Below are 21,474 nucleotides of genomic sequence, written 5' to 3' on the forward strand. Positions count from 1 at the left end.
AACTTTTTCATCCTTGGAGAATTCCCCTTTCCCCCCACCGCCACACTCTAAAAAGTCTGGAATGTCTATAGCGGATCATCATTCTTTTGCTCCAGTGAAGAACTCTCACCTCCAAACCCAAGACGTGGATATTGTTCAATTGGGGCGTGACACCCACTATCTGAAATTAAGCAGACTGCCTTTACAGCTCCCCATTGTCCCAGATTGCAGGATTATGGCAAACGTTCGGTTAGCTCTTGCAAATGCTGGAAAAGAAATAATACAGAAGAAGTAGGTCTCATACAGAGACTGTAGGGGAAACACAAAAATAAAAGCTCAATCCAACTTGAAGCTAAAATGCAATTTTGACTCAATTTCCCCCCAGAAAAAAACCTCAAACTTTCATTAACAGGGCCTTATTTTAAAGCCTTTGATTTTTGGAAATATTGCATTTCACTGACTTGGGCAGTCGGGGGCACAGAGTATGATAAGGAAAACAATTTGGGTAGAATTCTCTGCCTTGCTTTTAACCTGCCTATTTTTCTGGGAACTTTTTTTTAAGGGTTCATTCATTCAATCGTATTTATTGAGCGCTTACTATGTGCAAAGCACTGTAAGAATACTAATATTGGTATTTAAGTGCTTACTATGGGCCGAGCACTGTTCTAAGTGCTGGGATAGATACAGGTTGTCCCATGTGAGGCTCACAGTCTTAACCCCATTTTACAGATGAGGGAACTGAGGCACCAAGAAGTTAAGTGACTTGCCCAAAGTCACACAGCTGACAGGTGGCGGAGCTGGGATAAGAACCCATGACCTCTGACTCCTTAGCCCGTGCTCTTTCCACTGAGCCATGCTGCTTCTCTGCTACTAAGCGCTTGGAACGCACAATTCAGCAACGGGTAGAGACAATCCCTGCCCAATAGCGGGCGCTCAGTCTACACGGGGGTACTTAAGCGCTTACTGTAAACTTAACGTAACTTGTTAATCAGGTTGGACGCAATCCCTGTCCCACAAAGGGTTTACAGTTTTAATCCCCATTTTACAGATGAGCTAACTGAGGCTCAGAGAAGTGAAGTGCTTTTCCCAATGTCACACAGCAGACAAGCGGTGGAGCCAGAATCAGAACCCAGGTCCTTCTGACTCCCAGGCCCTATCCACTAGGCCATGCTGCCTCACTCCTTCCTGAGGAGCCAGAAACACCCTGCTTACCTATAACAGCAACACAAAGGATCCTCCCTAAAATAGAAGCTCTTAAAAGTCCAGCATTCCTTTGAAGTCAAGTAAAAAGAAGATTTCACCATCCTCAGAGAAGTGTTCCTTTTTGGGTATTCAGTTTCTTTATTCATCACCCACCTTTCAGATTTCCTAAATCTGAAAAAATAATGACGGTATCCGTTAAGGGCTTACTGGGTGTCCAACACTGTTCATTCATTCATTCAACAGTATTTATTGAGCGCTTACTATGTGCAGAGCACTGTACTAAGTGCTTGGAATGTACAAATCGGTAACAGACAGGCCCTGCCCTTTGACAGGCTTACAGTCTAATGGGGGAGACGGACAGACAAGAACAATAACAATAAATAGAATCAAGATAAATAGAATCAAGATTCTATTGTTCTCTGCTATTCTATTGCTCTATTGCTCACTGTTCTGAGTGCTGGAGTAGATACAAGTTAATGAAGTTAATCAGATCAGACCCAATCCTTGTCTCCCCCCCCCCCCCGTGGGACTCCCAGCCTTAAGCAGGAGGGACAAAGGAAAAGGTCAGTTTCCCGGATGTACAGATGCCACTAATTCTTATCAAATTTGAAGGTAGCCAGCTGCGTTGCCGTGGGCTCGGGGGAATGGGTCAGATGGCAGTTTCAAGAAGAGAAGCACAGCGTACACTCTCTGCTGGCAGACCTTCGGGATGTCTTGTACCGTAAGGGCTCAAGTACCACCGATTGATTGAGGAGAAGCATGGCTCAGTGGAAAGACCCCGGGCTTGGGAGTCAGAGGTCATGGGTTCTAATCCCAGCTCTGCCTCTTGTCAGCTGTGTGACCTTGGGCAAGTCAGCTTCTCTGGACCTCAGTTCCCTCATCTGTAAAATGGGGAATGAAGACTGTGAGCCCTACGTGGGGCAACCTGATTACCTTGCATCTTCCCCAGCGCTTAAAACAGTGTTTGGCACATAGTAAGCGCTTAACAAATACCATTATTACTGATGCCCTCATGGAGAACGAGCCACGTAAATCTGAATTAAAAAATGTAGCAGCGGGGACAGCGCACCACCTTAGGGGTCCTTTCAACTCCCAGGCAAGAGGAAATACAGCTCCATCAGACCAGTAGCAATACAACTCTTGTTCATTTTCAGGGGTGGCAAAACCAAACTACCACCGGCGATCTTATCAGTCCTGTCACGGCCCCTCCAACGTGGGCTCGGCCCCAGCCCTGCTCCCAGCTCTCCTACTCACCTTTAACCGGGTCTCTGGTTTGCGGCTCTTCCTTTCACTGGAGATAAGGGTCGCCCTGGGGAGACGGAGCCTCTGGAGTCAGTATTCCCTCTTTCTGGTCCAGCTACTTCGAGATAATCCCACCCATCCGCAGTGTGCTGCAGCTTCCCCTCTTTCCTTGACCCTCTCCACCAACCCCAAACTGGAACCCGTACTTTCCAAGCACTTAGTACAGTACTCTGCACACAGTAAGCGCTCAATAAATACGACTGAAAGAACGAACCCCTGCTTCCCATTTCCCTTCCAAGAAGGCTCCACCATAAGGGACGTTGCCCCCGCAGACCTACATCGCCCTTCGGCCACCAGATCGGGGTGGAATGGGGATGGCGGGGGGCTAGGAGGAGGCAGAAGGGGCAGCTGCTGTGAGGTCCACTGTGCTGGACTCCCACAGAAGGGACGGGAGTAGATCTTGACTAGAGGGAGGAGCGAGGCAGGCTCGAGCTCCCTCTTTGGCAAATTCAAAGAGGGACAATTGGATCGGGGTCATTTGAGAGGAGGAAGCTGTCCCTGATTGGAGTCATGGGTGCTACCTCGTACCTTGTTTAGTGGATACGGGAAGACTGCGCTCGACGGGCTTAAAGAGGTGACCGGACTAAGTTTACCCTATCATTTTCAACTACGCGACACCATACTATTAAATGTATATCTTTAATAAAGCCAATAATTATTTTACTTACAGGTGCTTTATAAGTAAAATACAAAATGTACAGTTCCAGTTCAGAAGCACTTAACTATTCACAAGAAGCACTGCAATAAGGGTGAGTTAACTAAGCACCAAACCAACCCTTGCACTTGGCAGTGTAAAAGGACAAACAACTTTTCTGGCAAGACTTATTTGCCAAGTGCAACACTTCAGATTACCAGTGTTCAGAACAGGTGGAAGCAAAGCACCTACATGGTCAACTGCAGACATATTACACAAGTGGTTTAATCCAGTTTCCACCGTTCACTCAACCAATTTGGAAAATGGTTCAGTCGAACACAAATGCGTTGGAAAGGTGATGGGATATTGGCACTTAGGTTGGAGGATAATCGAGACTGAAAATAACACACACAATTTTTTGTGGATTTTTTGTTGTTTTTTTGAGGGGGATCGGTAAATAGCTAATAATTTCAGTGCAACAGAACTTCAGTTTCAGGGCATCATTAACATCAACTTTTGGAAACTGAAAACCATCTGTCAAGCAAAAGAGCCACTAACGTTTTCAGCGGAATTAAAGTTACTACGGAACACGGTGACGATTTACACAGACGGAAGCCAGACACTGATTGTGCAAAGCACATTACTGAAAAAAGTATGTACAGCAAACAATTCTCTGTAAACATGGTGTGAGTTTCGGAAAACATGGGTGACAATATTCATAAATACAGGCAACATTGGCATCCTCAAACAGCACAAAAGGGAATCTTCCAGGCCTGCAACTTAATCTGGCACCACATAAGCGGGGGTGGGGGGAGGGGGGCAGTGAGGGAGGGCTGAGTCACCCCAAGTATTTCTCTTAGTGTTTTTGTTTTTTGTTTTTTTTTGTTTTTTGGTATCCTTAAATATATCTGTTTATGTCTGTAGAAAAATGGAAACAAATGTGCTATTACCATTTTGCTGAAAAAAAGTTTATAAGGAGTTAAAACTAATAACCCACTTTACTAGAAGTTAACATATATTAAAATGGTATAATGATTTAAGAAAATACAAAAATAAGATTAATACTGTCAAAACTTTTATACCAGAAAATATTGTGGATTTTAGACTCTTTTAAAGATGAATATGAAAATTTAAATAAGCTTTATATAAAGAATCTTCTGTAACCTCAATATACAATGGGATAACTATACATCTATATTTACCATTGTAGTTGAATGTAAGCACCATTCACTTTCCTGGATCCACTTTGGTTGGAAGAATATTTCTAACTCCACAGGCTGCATTTCTTTAAATGGCACATCGACTGAAAAAAATTAATTACCTTCCTTTCTTAAAAAAAAAAAAAGCATTCCTTCCAACTGATTCCTACCCCCTTTCTTGAGCCAGCTCACCAATTTTTACCATAACTAGCATCCGAAATAAGACATTTAAATATCCAAGGAGTCTTTCGGCTATGCTTTCCCGCCAATCAGGGGCACTATGTGGCTACTGCCTTTGGCCAAATGTAGAAATTAGCAAATTGGTATATTTGAAAAGTCAGCTTTATCTCTTCTCCAAATTGAGAGACCTATTTCCAGGAGCCAAAGTAGAAACATTTAAAATGCACTTGGGAGGTATCCAGCCGAGCGGTATTTACAAGGAGGCAGAAGGCTGCATCACTTCAGTGGGGGATGCTGGTTTGGCAATAGCGCTGGATCCAACTCATTTGTGTGGTACCTCAAAAGTGCTGCCTCTCACTCCAATGAAAAAAAAGAAACCCCCGGAAAACAAAACCCAACGGCCACAGGCCGTTTCCATTGGAGTAGAAAGATTTGTACAAGTTGTCCGCTATAAATTTAAGAAGATGAATGTTGAGCAAAACCCAGACCATTACATTTGTTGTTTTAAAAATAGTCAATGCCTTTTAGGGAGGTGATGTTCTAACTCTAGCTCTATATGAAAAAATAGCTATAAAATACAGTGTTTTGTAGGGTAGTCCTTTTAGCAAGATTTTAAAAAAAGGTTTTGAAAGGAAAGGTAATATACACATCTTAAAAGCATTTCAATGTACATCACAGTTTGGACTGCACCTAACAAACATATTGGCCCTGTTTGCTCAACACTCCAGAACAGAAGGAGAAAGTCTAGAATTTACCCAGAATTACCAGGTAGCTGTTAACTCCATTTTTACACAACGAAACAAGCGGGATTCAGTTGGATGAACAAGAACGACCGTGACGCGGCTATCGTACGCCACTCCTGAGACCGTTTGGCCCTGTCCTACATCACTCAGCTGAGAAACGCGACTAGTACTGATGCAGGTAAGATGGTCTGCGTTCGTGTTTTACCGGAAAGGATTTAAAGCCCTTGTTCATCGGTTTGTGCTGGGAAGCCTGCTGCTGTGACTGTTGTTGCTGCTGGGCATAGGCAAAAGTGGAGGAGATCCCTGTTGACGGAGCACAGTCACTGGCCGTAGACCAAACTGGTGACTGTAAAATCTGCATTGTGTCATTCCACTGGCTGACCGGATTGGTCATCTGATACAAACACGAACTCTGACTGGGCAGTGTGTTGGTGAGGGGTGAAGAATGCTGCCAGGGAGCCTTTGGAGGCCAGGTTTTGGTTTTATTATCCTGCTAAGACAAAAAAAAAGGAAGTTTAATTTTTGGTTTGGCACTCCCAAAACTTCAAAAAACAGGCAGTAGACTGGGGGTTATTCTCATCGATGAGCTTCTATGGTTCCTTAATTGAGATCACGCCCACCAGCCTAGGGAACAGTATGTATTTTCCTAACCCAAGAGGAGTACATAACGAGAGGCCTGGACAAAGGGAGAGCCTGCCACACGTGTGGTTGGCAAAACACCCAGTTCATTTCTGGAATTCATCTTTGTCCATTGAGGGAGTTCTCTGTGGTGCCCTTTGTTAAAAAATGCCGTGCTGCTCAAAATCCATTAGATATTCACAGGCTTCCTACAGATTTTTTTTTCCTGTCCTTTCTCCTCCTAAAGGCTCTTTGGACAGCATTTTGACATCCACTGAAAGGCAACGCAATCAGCGGGTAGTTGAATGTGCCAAGATTGTTCTGAGAACATTGCAGACTCCTACAGGTCTGTTGCCGGTCTACTGACCAGACTGAGCTTTGCTGCAAAGCCTGATGAGGTAAAGATTGGGAAACCACAAAGAAATGGACTGAAATTAACTTGTTAAAGAGAAAAAACAACTTTACACCAGCCTATTCCTGGTTTGTGCTAAGGTCTTTAAAACCCTAGCCACCCGTTTCCCTCCCCCGATCTCGGAGCCTGGTCTTAGATTTAGGTCTCTTGACCCTCAGTCTCATTTCTCCGTCCTGCCAAAAAGTGGATCTCTCGCTACATTTCTGGGGTAGAATGCTATTAGCGAACATCTGTCAGATTAAAAATGAGCCGATTTGGACACATGACAGCTGCCGTGGCATCGGACCAGATGAATATTTCAATTCCTTTTCCTTAAAGCGGGGACCTGCGTGAACACAGACTCCTGCATTATGGGAGAAGTGGGTCTATTACACTGCCTCATTACTAAAACTGTCAGAGAAGGCTTACTCTAAAGAGCAAGAGACCGAGTCAGGAGACCTGGGTTCTGGTCCCAGTTCTTCCCCGGTGTCCTGGGAGACCCAGGGCAAATCACTTAACCTCTCTGTTCCTCAGTTTTCTCACTTGCAAAATGGGAATAAGACAGATCAAGAGCCCATGTAAAATGGGAATTCTTTCTGCTCTGATGACATTGCATCTAATAATAATGATGTGAATGGTAGTACTTGTTCAGTGCTCCCGGTGTGTCAAACACTCTACTTAAGTGCTGGGGCAGATACAAGAAAATCAGACAAAATCCCTGTCTAACAGGAGGCTCACTGCCTAAGGGGAAGGGAGAACAGATTGCTGGGATTTGTAGATGGATAGTCCCATATCTAAATGGGGAATAGCGGGTCAATCAAGTCATACTAAGTGCTTGGAAAGTATAATACGGTTATACAAGGAGTTTATGGTCTATGGGGGGACCAAACATTAAAATTAATTACAGATAGGGGAAACCGTAAAGGTTAAGGATATGTAAGTAAATGCTGTGGGTGGGGCTGGGGTGAGTCTCAAAGTGCTAAAGGGGTACATAGCCAAATACATGAGCAGAACAGACGGTAGGGAAGGCCTCTTGGAGGAGATGTGATTTTTCAGAAGGTTCTGAAGGTGGGGAGAGTGTCGGATATGAAGGGAGAGGGTGTTCCAGGCCAGAGAGGATCTGGGCAAGGGGCATGTGATGGGATAGGTGAGATCAAGGTGCAGAGAGTAGGTGGGTGTTAGAGAAATGTGCAGATTGGGTGGCTGTAGTAGATCAGTGAGATTACTTAGGATGCTTAAAGCCGATGGAAATGGTCTCTTTTTGGCCGTGGACTTAGAGGAGAGCCTCATAAGGGCTCAGGCAGGGCACACTGGGTCGAGTTCAAACTGGGCAAGATCTGATAGAAAAGCTGGGTTTTCTTGTGACTACTGCAAAATCTGCTAAGGTGGCCCAGTGTTTAATGTAACACATCTTGTTTAATAGCTCACCTAATACAAATAGAAGCCTGCTGATCAGGATTTCATAGTTGAAACAATTTAAAACTTGGATCAGGTTTTCCTGCATACATCTGGTTAAAACAAATGCATCACTCTTGAGGGGTGGAGCCCAAGTGACAACCTTCTCAAATTGATGTCTTCCCCTATTTGGCTCTCAAATAGCCACTTCTGGTTTATTTAAAATAAAAATAGGAAGCCAAGATTTGGACCACAATTAAGTGAAATCTGAGCTTAACTTTTGAATCTCCCCCAAAGATATCCCTTCTTAAAACTTCCACAAGGAATTGGAAAAAAAAAAAAAACTTTTAGACAAAAGAGGGTACTTGCAACCATACCTGACTAAGGTCATCTACCGTGGTAAGAAGCGGAGGGGAAGGTAACGTGCCAGTCTCCTGCTCGCCACTACTGTGTTTTCTGTAAAGGGGTGAAAAAACAACACTCCGTCACACTCTGTAATTACATGTCTTTCCAGGACTTCCCTTTGGTGGGGATTTTGACAGCTCTCCTCGCAAGGCTCTGTTTTTCAGTAGCAGCTGTATATGCATACCTGAGCAAGGAAGGCACCAAATCTCTACTGCTTCAACGGGACTAGAGGGGGTCACTACTGAGATGGAAGATCACCCTTCAACCTCAGATTCACTAGGTGACTTTATACCATAGCCAGTCCTTTGTCATGAGGTCAGCGGTCACAGCGCTGCTAGACTGTTTTTGTATTTTTTCCCCCGACATAGATGGAAGACAGACTAGCTCGATGTGGACATTTCAATTTCCTAGAGAAAGCACTTCAAGAAGGCGGAGTTAGCAGCAATACCTTGGCTGAATTTGAACTGCGACATTATAGTCTAACTCCTTGTGAAATTCCAGGTGCGATTTTAAAATGAAGAGACAAGTATCCTTCGATGACTCGGGAAGGAAATGCAGGCCGGCTCTTGGCCGCTGTAGAAGGCACTTGTGCAGCTGAGAGAAGTGAAGGGATCACTAGACTTAATCACTTGGGTTTCTTTAAACAAAAGAGGACACGAGGACCTGGGTTTGTAATTCCCCTTCATTCACTTGTTATCTGCCATTTGTCTCATCCCCTAGTGCAGTCCTTTCTACCGGGACCCTAGGGATTGGCAAAGGACCGGCCTCCCCTTCCCATCAAGCACCACAGGGGTCAAGCCTGTGGTCAAGGGGTCAAGGACAAGAGGGCAGACAAGAAACTGCCCTCCCAACTTTTTGGATGTTTAAAACCGAGGTGACTGTGAACTACCCTTGTTTGCAGGTGAACTTCCCTCACTTAAGTTGGAGTACTTTTGCTGGCCAAGGACCTGCTCTTAATTTGCTCTTTTATTATCTTAGAGTCTTGCACCTAGAAAGCACTTGTGGTTGTTGGGGTTTTTTTTTCCCCCAATGGTACTTGTTATGCTCTTAGTATGTGTCAAGCCCTACTAAGCACTAGGGTAGATACAAGATTATCAGAGTAGACACAGTCCCTATCCCACATGGGGCTCACAGTCTAACTAGGAGGGAGTAAGATATTATCCCCATTTTACATATAAGGAGACAGGTACAGAGAAGTTGTGACTCACCCGAGGTCACACAGCAGGCAGGTGACAGAGCTATAAATTAGAACCCAGGTTCTCTGACCCCCAGGACCATACTCTTCCCATTAGGCCACACTGCTTCTCAGAAGAGAACGGCCATAGCTCTTCCCTCAGACTTAAAATGTCTTCCTAGGGTTTGCACATCATTTTCAGATTGCTTTTGGTAAATTTGGATTTTCCTATTTCTACTGTGTTAACTCTGATCAGAAATCACCCACCAGCCTAACCACAACCTGTTACCCTCTCCACCAGGGTGAGGATAATATAATTTGCAGAACTGAGAGAAGTAGGCCCCACAGGATTGCATAGAGGGTCAGGGGGTGATGGACTCAGCCTTCTTTTTACCTCATCCGCTCCGGTCCCCTTTCGACCCTGGACAAACCCCGGGAAGCAGGTCGGGTTCCGCTCCCGCCCTGTCACGTTTGCTTCCGCTGGTGACGGTCCCCGCACCCCTGGGTGGTTTGGACCGGGGAGGAAGGCCCACAGGGATGTTCAATAACTGGGCATTGTGCACAGGAAGACACGTCTCCAAAAGGGTAGCCGGCCAGGTCGTAAGAAGGGTGCTCTAACCAGTTCTTTGGGGTTGCCTGAGGGCAGGAGCACAGAACGCCCATGCAGCCTTTGGGTTAGAAATAATGGGCTCGGTGAGCAGGACTGAGTAGCGGCAGGTTGGGTTTTAAGCAGATCTGCCCCTCCTGTCCTCCAAAGGGCTCGCCGAAACCTTGCAGCCAAGGCAGATACCCTGCAAACTAACCCCAATCATGTCACAGTGCTCCCACATGTCCTTAAAGCCTACTGTTCTCTGGTTGAAAGAACCACAGAAGTCTGAGCTTCCTTAGTGACCCTGAACACCACTGAAGATAGTGGGCACCTGTGTCTACACTGTCAAAGGACATTTAGGGGAAAATCAGTCCTATAAAAGTAATCTTTTAGAAAACGGTGCCTTCCGCCTTTTCAATTTCCAAAAGGCCAAGGAAAATAATTCTAACCGCTTTGCTTCTCTTCAGGACTGAATCAGTCTTGGCTTACCTTCTCTGCTTAACAGCAGCAACGAGGTCTGGCCCTGAGAACATGGAAAACAGACTGTCTCCATTAGCAGAGGACGTCTCATCACTTGAGCTGGCAGAGTCTCCCTGAGTACCTGACCAGCTAGTGTTCATGACATCACTGAAATCCAAGAGATACAAATTAATCAACATGTTCACGCTGACAAGTTCACGAGCTGATAACTATTAAACCCAGGGCAAAATTACTTTTCCCTTCCCGATCTACTTCCATTCAACAGAGCTGGGCCAGAATTTGATGTGTATTAGCTACCAATGCCTGGAAGCCTTTATTCAGTTATGCGGAAGAAAGCTGACCTGTTGCTTCTGACATTTGGAAATTCAGTTACAGTGGGAACTACAAGTGCGTTCTTAAAAGTAGGTTATGCAACCTGTTTGAGACTACCGTCATCTTTATTTTAATAAAGACAATAGGAAGAGTCTTTATTGGAAGAGGAAGAAGAGTTTGGTGCTCCTATTGTTTTAAGATAAAAATGAATCTGTTTTATGGGTCAGTATTTAGGGTATAAGCCAGGCAAGGTGGAAGCATTCCCATAGTCTAAAATTATTATATAGTAACCCGTATAACTTTGTCCATCATTCTTGGTGACTGTGTAGTCTGCATTTCATTTTCAGCATGTCACACTTCTATTTTTTCATGTTATATCTGATTTCTAGTGTGGTAATATGTAAAATATAACATGGCAATCCAAAAATGAGAAAAATATAGTCCAGACGATGCTTTTTGGGCTTATCCAGGCTGCGGACTACCACCACTGAAATAATTATTTAATATTCCCGGGGGATGGGGGCGGGGGAGGAGTGCACCAAGCCCCTGGCCCTGAACTGGACACTGTAAATGTAAATCTAGGGGAGGGTTAAATTCTGAGGTCTCCAAGCACAAGAGATTGTTTCTGAATCTTTCTTTCACTGTCGTGCCAAGTCTGAGACTGTGGTCCCCCACACCCAGGCTATCGCTAATCTATGCTAACATCTGTCTCCCCCGTACACTCTGAGCTCTTTAAGGGAAGGGAAGGTATATGTCATAGGCGCGCTTACCCAAGCGCCTAGTTCAGTGTCCTGCTCACAGTAAGCACACAAAAAATACCACTGATCGACACCCCCCCTCACTCACCCTTCTGTGAAATAGTCAGGAAAAGGCCAGGTTCGGTGGGGATCATCGGGGAGAGGCCAGTTGCTACGTGCGTTGCTTGGGCGACGGACCTGCTGCGCTTGCCGTTTCTGTTGCATAGCCTGGCTGACCCCAGCCACGTACCGGGCAAATTCTGGGTCAGAGCCAACTGGATGGGAAAAGAACCTCCATCAGTCAAGTCAGAGGTTGCCATATTCAGCTATTTCCCCTGCCCTCATCCCCCGCTTAAGCCTTTAAGCTTGAACGTCTCATCCCGCAAAAGACAAAGAATGAAAAGCAGTCGGGAGTCAGGAACCACTGTGGAAGCAACCCTCAGGACTGAGGAAACGTGTAACTGGAAAATGATAAGAACAGGCTGGTAATAAAGTCAGATGGAGTGAGTGGCTACCAGTGGCTCAGAGACCGCTGGGCCGGGGGGACACTCACACTATGGAGGTGGTCCCTATTCCTCGTTATTAACATGTCCCTTAATGAGGAAACAGAAAGCAGGCTCGCTAACTTTCTGGGTGACCTACTCCTTGGTTAATAGTGAAGAAATCCTCAGTAAAATGGAAAAAGCAATCTGATGCACTTTCAAGTTCAGAAGGGACCTGTACAGGGTAATATTATTGGAGAGGAAAAATCAAACTGGCCAGCACAAGATAGGAAATGACTATGTGCATAGGAGAAAAATAAAATCCAAGGGTCTAATTAGACTCCAAGTCAGCCATAGTTAGAAAAAAAAGCATACATAAATAGAAAATAGATGCATTGTATTAAATACTCGTAAGGCCTTTAGAAGAATTTCATGTTCAGGTCTGGTTCCACATTGAAAAAGCCGGGTGTGAGGAATTTGCAGGGAGAACACTGAAGAGTCACACTGATGATTAACCAGAAGAAAAGTTAAAGGAAAGAGATTCTTCAGCTTGGAGAAGAGTGAGCTGAGGGGCAATTTAATAATGCTCTTTTCTCAGTTTCTTAAGAAGGATTTCTTCAATAGAGGTACTCCATCTCCACTATGAGGAAAATGAGTTTCAAATGTAGCTTGAGAGAGTTGGTTAGACAAAAAAAAACCCACAACATCCAGACAATGAGGGTTGTTAAATGTTAGAAGAAAGGGCTGCTCAGGGAGAGACGGTAGATGACTCCTCTGCTGGAAGGCTTTAAAAATTGGGTAAATTCTCATTTAACTGGAATAGCGTTGTTCTGAACTCTCCCGAGCATTTAGTACAGTGCTCTGCACATAGTAAGCATTCCATAAACCCCACTGAATGACTCTGTTGTTAAAGTCGGGCAAGGGAGAAAGATGATGACCTCTTCTAATCCTACAATGCTAGGATTACCGAATTAGCCTTCTACCAAAGAGGGCTGGAATCTATTTCTAAACAATATCCCTAGGATTTCCGGTAGCTAATCCAAATAAGGATAGCTAAATATGAATTACTGATCTAGCTTTCAAACCTGGTCTCACTAGTAAATGAAAACAAAAAGTTGCTGACAACCACCCTAACTCAAATAGCGCATCACCACCATGGGACAGACTGCCAGGTTAATTTCCTTTCCAGCTTGCTGCCCACCAAAACTGTGGGTGTCGGGCATTCTTTCCACCGAGTCTTCCTGAAAACACCCTCTTCTCCATCAAAATAAAAAATGTCTATCAACCACTGAAAGCCTGGAACTGCATCTTAGAAGACAAAGGACAATTTATTTTATCTCGAAGTTAATGGAAATGGAAACCTCCTTTTGAAAGCAGTCTATGGAAACCTTTAACTGAAGTCAGCATCCTTTTCTTCTACATTTTAAGACAGAGCAATTTTAAAAGTTCACCCATTACATAGTTCATTTGGAAACCCCCAAAACCAGTGAGCAACAATACTTAGAAATCTGATGCTTCTCAAGCTGAAAGAAATTTAGAACCAAATGTTCTGCAGGTATATGAGGGACGAGCAACACAAGTCCAAATGCAACATCCTGCCTGAAAATAGCTGTGGAGGCTGCATCGAAAACAACCCAACCTCCTCCGATGGCTCTACATCAGCAGAGAGGCAGACAGGGTTCAGTGGGCACACAGGGTTGGGCCCTGTGCTCGGGCAGTTTGCCCTGGCCACGCTGGTCAAGGAGGGTGTGTAGGCAGGGACAGTCAGTCCTTCAACCCTGTCTGTCCACTGCCAGGGTATGGCCAGGCCAAGCGCACAAGCGGAGAGGCTTAAGCGAGACCGGTTGACTAACTGGTTCTTCACCAAAGGCTCGATCAACAGGGCGGAACGCCGCGAGTCGAAGGACAAGCACCCTATACGTACCTGCAGGGTCAAATGGCAGAATTTCTCCAAGCATCCCAAAGACTCCTTCGCTTTGGTCCCGGTTTGGCCACGTATTATTTCTAGGTCCTTGGGGCTTCTGTCCTAACATCTCTGACATCATGTTGTCCATATAGCTGCTCACGAGGCCCAAGCTGTACAAATCAGAGCTGAGGTCTGGAAGGCCGGGACTACTCCACTGGCTAAGAGGAGGCAATCCGGCCCCAACCGCCTGCGCTGGCTGCTGGGAAGAACTGTTTAGCCATTTTCCCGGCGCTCGGGCCTGCTGTTGCTGAGGCCCAATGGGCTGGAGGAGATGTTGGAAATACTGCATCTGTTGCTGCTGCGGTTTCTGGGGTTGCTGTTGCTGTGACAACCCTTGCTGAGAAGGATGCAAAGAGGTATGAGAAACACATTGTGGCGGCGGCGGCTGCTGCTGCGCTGCTCCTGATTTTTGTTCAGCTGCTGAAGAAGACGCCACAGAGTTCCGCCTTTTCACCAACGGGGAAGCTTGCTGCGATTTGCCCATGTTAAAGCCAGACAGAAAGTCTATAACTTCCTGCATTTCTTGGTCAGTTGGTAAATTCATGCCTTTGTCGTCCTTGCTATCCTCCCCTTTGAAGAAGTTCTCACGCCTTTCAATGAGAAAGCCATTCACCAACTGATTACCCGGGCTCTGGGCTGCCTGGGATGAGTCAATAGTCCGAGGGAAGTTTCCAATGTTCAGAATGCTTTGTAACCTTGTGTCCAGGTTACCGGGCATTTTAGCTTTCTCCTCTGAGCTGTTGGCTACGAAGACATTTTTGGATGGTGTATTCGGGATAGAGTAACTCGCAGTGTTGCTTGAACTGGTACAAGAAGTTTTCTTTGTAAAACGTGAAGTCAGTTTCGAGAAAGTCTTTTGCAGGCCGCCTGACGATTTGTTTCCATTTCCAGATGGCATGTCAACTGGATTCCCAAAATCACCAATTTCCCGTTGAAGTTGGATCTGAATACAGGGCAGAGCTTGCTCTCTGTTTTAAATGGAAATGTGTCAAAAATGGCTTCAAAAATAGAGCTTCAGAACATAAATATAACATTTACCAATAAAGCCCAAACTCTTCCTGTTTGACAGACCTCAGGAATTATTGACTCCTCTTTTTAGCTCATAGTAAAGTCCACAATTTCCCCCTAAATTTCTGTAATAAGAAAAGGTGATTTTTTTTAAAGTACACCCCCTGAATATTGTATAGCTACAAAAGAACTGCAGGGAATAAAATGAACTTCAAGACCACAAATCAGAAGATTAGGTTCTTGGCCCCCAAAGAGTCAATTAGAGCAGAGTACAGGTTCGGCCAGGGAAAACAGGACTAGAAAGCCAAACAGGAAGAGGGCATTTTAAAGAACAGAGGAAAAGCGAAGACGTTGGGATGCAAGGGAGAGATAAGGGTAAATATAGGCAGAACATAGGCCTCGAATTATTACCTGGCCTTTCAATAAACTAATTGGACATCTGGTTGCCAAACCAAGCTTGGAATATTATCTTTAAGTTTTCTGGACTGCATTTCAAAAGCCCAGCAAAATTTGTTTTCACTGAGGCTTGTTTTTAAATCTTTCAGAAATTTCAGAGTACTACAGGATAGTGTCCATTTGTAGAGATACTGAAATATCACCCTCCTATATTCAGAGATACCAAACGCCAGGAGCAGACATAAACTTCAATGATGCAGAACTCTAAAGCCCAGTGGCCGGTTTTTAAAGTAAAATGGGATTTTGTGTTTTGGCTTCTCAGAACATACCTTCCTTCTTTCCACCTGTTTATGTCAAAAACAGCTGTATAAAGTACATCCACCAGTCCTAAAGTTTTCTCTGGATCAAGACTTCTCTGCAGTAAAGACATGGTTGCAGGGTCTTCCTTTAGACACCTATTTAAAGGAATTGGTATTGTGATTATTTACTGCATCACCAGGCTGAGTCCAATTCTTCCAGAACTTAAGTTTATTCCCTGGTGTTAAGTTTGATACTGTGAAAGAAGTACTGACTCGTTCAGACCAAGGGAAAATCTGAGTACATTACAGCAATGTATGCAGATATGCACTCACTAGTCTGCAAAAGTTAATACTTCCTCCAAAATATTCCCCAGCTACCAGGGAGAACTGAGCTCGCAAAGACAGTATTTTGTATTTTACACAAGGCTTTTGGTTTTTCAAAGCACTCTCAAATTACTTGTCTCATGTTTGTCCTCACAACATACCTGTAAAGTAGGGAAAAGTAAAGATTACCCCCATTTTACAGGTAAAGAAACTAAGACCCAGAGAGATTAAGTGACTTGCCCAAGATCTCTCAGCAGGCCAGAGGAAGAACTGAGGTTAGAATTTAGGTTTTATGATTCCCAGCGCCTCTTGCTCTTTCCATAATTCCACTCTGCCTCCTACTTACCACACAGAAGAAACGTTTCTTTCTATTCTTTACATTAGCAATTGCCTTTGCAAAATTTTTTTGCTACACTATATTTCGAAATCTTACTTGTTGTAGTGTTTTGCCAATAATATACTTTGTACGTATTTTCATTCAAATACGCATCCACAACAATAGGGGCTGATGGATTTAAGTTTTGTTATATTACTGACAGCAAATGACCAGTACACACTCAGAATTTTGGTAGTCGTCTTGAAAGTTTCAATTTCTAAATGGAGCTTCTACAGATGTGGTATTCTGTTCCAATTCCAAAGCGCTCCAGAATTTCTTAGCCAGAATGACGGCTACATAAAAATTCCTGAGTAGAATGGCAGGCCAGAAAAGCAAACAGCAAAAGGTGACAACTGCCCCTTAGGCACCACCAATCTGGGATTACCAGATCTATTTTGGCAAACCAGTAAAAAGAACTCAGACAAAAAGAACAACAGGAGACTACTATTAAAATTCATCCACCACTGCTGAATCTTCAAACGACAGTGAAACAAACTCCTGGAGGGTTTGTGGGGGTAGAAGAGGGAGTTTGCTCCTCAGAAACTCCTTTCCCCAACATCAACTCTGTGACCGCATCAATCTGCTACTGAGATTCCTGGTACGAATTTTAGAGTCAGTTTGACCTTTTCTGAGTGCTCAGTAAACACAAAGTTGTGGATGATGGAGTTTTCTCTACCCCCTAACTCAAACTCTTCACCCCTTCCCCACACGCCTTCATATTACTAGTTTGCTCCATCTAATTGTGAGTACATCCTCAGGATACTTTCTTTTTCCACCTTCCAACTTTTTTCTTTGCATTTCTCTCAAAATCTAACTCTTCTGGGAAGTCTTTTGTGAGATACCTTAGATTTACCAGTGGGTGGGATTAGTGAATCTGAGGGTAAAGAATTATGAGCAATCACAGGCCAAAAACTTTATACAAAAAAAAGTGTTTCCTTAGAATATGTGTTCTGACAGCACAGGAGTGATAATTTTGTACTCATTACTGCATTTAATAAATAGTTTATAATAATAAAAATAATAAGAGCAAAGAAAATAATGGGACCCGGGGGATGGCTCTCTCCGGTAATGATGAAAATAAGTTTTGAAAAGGAATAACACAACCTTTAAGCTTTAATAACTGAATCTATAGAGGAGGAGACATGCTATACACAAAATAACAACGTGCCTGCTCCTCTTCTCGACCAGCAGCAGGTCAGTGACAGAGATCAAGCATAAAAATTTAACCCAAAAACCTTCATACGCTTCAGAGAAAATTGAAAGGAAAGGAAAAGGAGACTTGTTCTCATCCAGGCTAAAAGTAACACTTATTAAAAGCTTATTTAAGCATAGTCAGTGCCTGGCGCCACCACAGCAAAGGATCTGATCAAATTTTCTTTGCTTTACCAAAAATGTAACAATAGGGGGAGCTCCCCTAAAGACCTCAGATTCAGGTAAAGACTTTCCCCTCTGTTGCATAAAGTTTAGGGCAATCCTGAAAAAATAACTTTACATTGTGCATAAAAAGAGCCTTAAAGTTCCCAATAAACAGTGGCTGGGCAAAGTTTAAAATGTTGATTCGGATCAAAAATTAAATACCATTTGTTACTAAGGATTTTGGTGATTATAAAGTACAAACTATAGTGATTGTATCTTCAAAGGCCATCTGTCAGAGATTACTCTTTCTGAAATTACATGGGGTCTTCAGAAGCAGGTTTCACCCTATTTCTAGATAAAGTGCCTTCCTTTCCATAACATCTCTCTCATCCCATTGAGCCTGCCAAAAGAAAAGTTTCAATTCGAACTCATTGTCCCTACAAACCTGTTTGCTGACTTGACCTGCACTTCATCCCTGCAGAACATAAGTAAAGATTTCCCTTTAGATCCAGATGTTTGCCCTACTTGACATTCAACTGCACGGTTGGATATGTTCTGACACCTCTAAACCTCTCCTTCTAGTAATCCACTGGAGGCTACAGGTCCACGATCTATTTAAAGCAGCTCCAAGAGAGCAGCACTGAAACCATCCTGGAGTGATCAATGGGTAAACCCAACTCCAGGTGGATAGGGGACCAGCCACCCCAGCATCGTGACAGTATATCACTGTTAGTTTTGGATCAGGTAAGTGATGGCAAATCCAAGGACCGTGAGGAACCCAAACTAACAAAAGGACTTTGAACCAGCCCCAGATGGTGACAACCTGGGTTTGTCTTATATCCCCTCCCCCCCGGCCCGAAAGATCATTTAACACAAGAGCAAGAACTTAAACTTTCTTTTTTTCACCTGTCTTTTTCTACCCCTATTTTCCATGCCTCTAAACTGCCCATTCTAACTCGGTCATTGTGGTGTCGGGTGCTCTGTTGCTGAAGAAGTGAAAAGTGGAGTCACAGGGTGCTGGAGCAGGCAAATGGGACTCAGGAGTCCTAGGTTCTATTCATAGCTATGGGACAAGACTTGAAAGGTGACAGGTTCTGCTGTTTACCTATTATAAAGCTGTGAGTTCAAGCAGCAGCAGATTAGGCTTGTTTGCAAATTTCCTAAACTCCTTGTACAGAAATGCAAAATTACTTTCCAGAGATGCACCAAATGCACTTTATAAGCACTAAAATTATTCTCAGTGGCCCAAACCTCTGTATTGCTATCTTTCAAAGCTATAATAGTACAAGTCTTCCTTTCACGAAGGAAAAGCCATGAGCTACATTCAGATCTATTTAATGAATTAGACACATTACAATAAAGATCTTCCCCCATATTAGGAAAAAAAAGATCACCATAAGTGCAACTTTACCAAGTAGATGGAACTTGAACCACAATTCTGGAACCTTCTAAACTAATTTGGGGAGCATATGCTTCTTTATTTTCAATTTGTGCTGTATCAACCACCACCTAGCAAAACAAAATAAATACATTTGTTTTCCATAACATCTTTGAAATTAGACACCTGATTCTCCGCACAAAATACAGATTATTGGTTTCCAACTAACTCATTGTATGTGAGGTCTTGTTCTCAATCAATAGTATTTACTGAGTGCTTACTGTGTGCACAGCACTGTGCTAAGTGTTTGAGAGAGCACAACACAAGAGTCATGTTGGTTATATTTTGGAGAAACAAATGAGCCAATCATCTCATTCAAAATCTCCATGCCAAACATTCAAATTAAAATTCAACAACAGCAGCAGCAGAAAAATCAACCTGAAAAAAGATATACTAAAACAGGTCTTCAACCTACAAAACAGAAATTCAAAGTAGACCTAATGGCAAAAATGGATAACAAATACTTAAGTTTGAAATATATGAAAGTATATGTGTTGGCATATAATAAAACGGAAAATGGCCTATGATTTGGAGAGAAGGGTACTCCCTTTAACATTAGGAAGACTTTCATTGTGGCTGTTGGATTCTGTAACAATAACGTTCCTTCAAGCTCAGTGTTCTTGTGCTCTTACTGGGTTTACTACTAATAATAATGGTATTTGTTAAGTGCTTACTATGTGCCAGGCACTGTTCTAAGCGCCAAGATAGTCGGGTTGGACACAGTCCTTGTTCCAGATAGGCCTCACATTCTTAATCCCCATTTTACAGATGAGGGAACTGAGGCCCAGAGAAGTTAAGTGACTTGCCCAAGGTCACACAGCAGACAAGTGGCAGAGCTGGGATTAGAACCCATGTCCTGTTTTCCACATTAAATTATATTACAGTCTTTATGTATTCAAATTTCTCATATGTTCATAACAAATCATTCTCCCTGTCAGACTGTGAGCACTCTGAAGCCAAGAACCAAATCTTATTCATGCTTTATTCTATTTCTTTTCCTAGTACATTATTTTGAACACAGTAGGTACTCGAGAAATACTACTGAACAAAGGATCTTTGGAATTTTGCATTTTTATTAATAAAAACTGACTAGTCACAAACTAGGGGCAAGGAATACTTATGGCCAAGCCCATTAACTGAGTCACGCATGTGAAAAATTATTGCTTAATCCCCATCCCCTGATTTCTTTTTCAAAAGAGTTAGCAGGAGGAAGATATTAAAATGCACTGCCCTATTGTAAATCTTCAGGTTCTAAACAAAAAGTAATCTAGTAACTGATCAATTTTAGTTACTGAGTGTTTACTGAGTGTAGAGCACTGTACTACCCACTTGGGAGAGTTCATTGCTACACAGTTGGTAAAGACATCCCTACCACCCACAAGGAGCTTACTCTATTCTTGGCTCCCTGAATCTCAAATCAGACATTTTGGTGCTGTTTAGTCCATTTGTTGGTACACTTCTCACCCCCCAAAGCTGCTGAAAAAATACCCAATATTAGCAATGAATCCAGTAAAACTCTTTGACTACATTTGAAAGATAATTCCAACACCTGATTCACGTTTTAAGAACTCTTGGTAGTTTGGGAACAATATCACCAAATCTTGGTGGCACTATTACCTTTTTACATCAGTCATTTTCAGGCTTAGTTTTAATACGTTGATGAAATTCATAGATATAATTTAGGTCACCAATTTCATGTGCTTTCCATCATTTTCTACATACACACCCTTCTTTTAGAAAACTTCAATTTAAAATTAAGGAATGAGGGAGAATGCAATATGCTATACTGAAGGAGCATATTAATATTTCAAAATTACTGATCAGGCAGAGGAAAAATAAGAAAAGAATGCACATAGTGTGTCATTTCCCTTCTCCGCAGCATACGGTGAGTCAGAAGTCCCTGTGTATCTACCGTAAGTACGCACCCAGTTCTCCTATAACTAGGACGTTACGTTTTCCCAAAAAACATGTTTTAAGGTAAACCTGCACTGCAGCACTTCCTGCATCTGACACCGTCCATACACGGTGCTCGAGCCATTTCTTCCAGCCCTGTAGCAAACCAAATCCAGAATTGTGTTTTCAGATTAATAGTTCCTAAAAGAAATGGGTACATTTCTATGAGTCCTGGCATACCAATATGAATATATTTCTCCTATTAACTTACAACAGTGGTTGAGGGGGGCTCATATCACCAAAGATATCTTAGAGGACAAGTTCCCTTATGCCAGAATCGAAGAGAATGCTGACAATAAGAATGAGATGAATTATGTAGTCTAGAGGTGCCTAGGAACTTTTGCCTCATTTTAGACACACTTTAACACAGCCATGGAAATTATTCAACAATAGAAGGGTGGATTTTTACATTTGAATATAAATATAAAGACATATTTATTTATATTGATGCTACTGATGCCTGTTTATACTTGTTTTGATGTCTGTCTCCCCCTTTCTAGACTGTAAGCCCATTGTGGGCAGGGATTGTCTCTAT

The 21,474-nt window shown here is 43.1% G+C and overlaps 1 protein-coding gene across 4 annotated transcripts in view; it reads right to left on the reverse strand.

Annotated features, from left to right (window-relative positions):
- Positions 1-3,109: 3,109 nt before the first annotated feature.
- The window catches only part of GARRE1 (granule associated Rac and RHOG effector 1), an 80,671-nt gene continuing 62,306 nt past the window's right edge, over positions 3,110-21,474 (reverse strand). For 3 of the 4 annotated variants that reach the window (XM_029074862.2, XM_029074861.2, XM_016228222.3), the window contains 7 exons: positions 18,960-19,057; positions 15,523-15,648; positions 13,748-14,757; positions 11,451-11,616; positions 10,302-10,439; positions 8,022-8,100; positions 3,110-5,733 (listed from right to left, as the gene is read on the reverse strand). In XM_029074862.2, the coding sequence (XP_028930695.1) occupies positions 5,404-5,733; positions 8,022-8,100; positions 10,302-10,439; positions 11,451-11,616; positions 13,748-14,757; positions 15,523-15,648; positions 18,960-19,057 (1,947 nt within the window). In that variant the 3' untranslated portion in view covers positions 3,110-5,403. The remainder of the gene's footprint in view (positions 5,734-8,021; positions 8,101-10,301; positions 10,440-11,450; positions 11,617-13,747; positions 14,758-15,522; positions 15,649-18,959; positions 19,058-21,474) is intronic. The other variant, XM_029074863.2, reaches the window with a different exon arrangement.

The sequence above is a fragment of the Ornithorhynchus anatinus genome, chromosome 11 (genome assembly GCF_004115215.2).
Source record: "Ornithorhynchus anatinus isolate Pmale09 chromosome 11, mOrnAna1.pri.v4, whole genome shotgun sequence".
NCBI classification, from domain to species: domain Eukaryota; kingdom Metazoa; phylum Chordata; class Mammalia; order Monotremata; family Ornithorhynchidae; genus Ornithorhynchus; species Ornithorhynchus anatinus.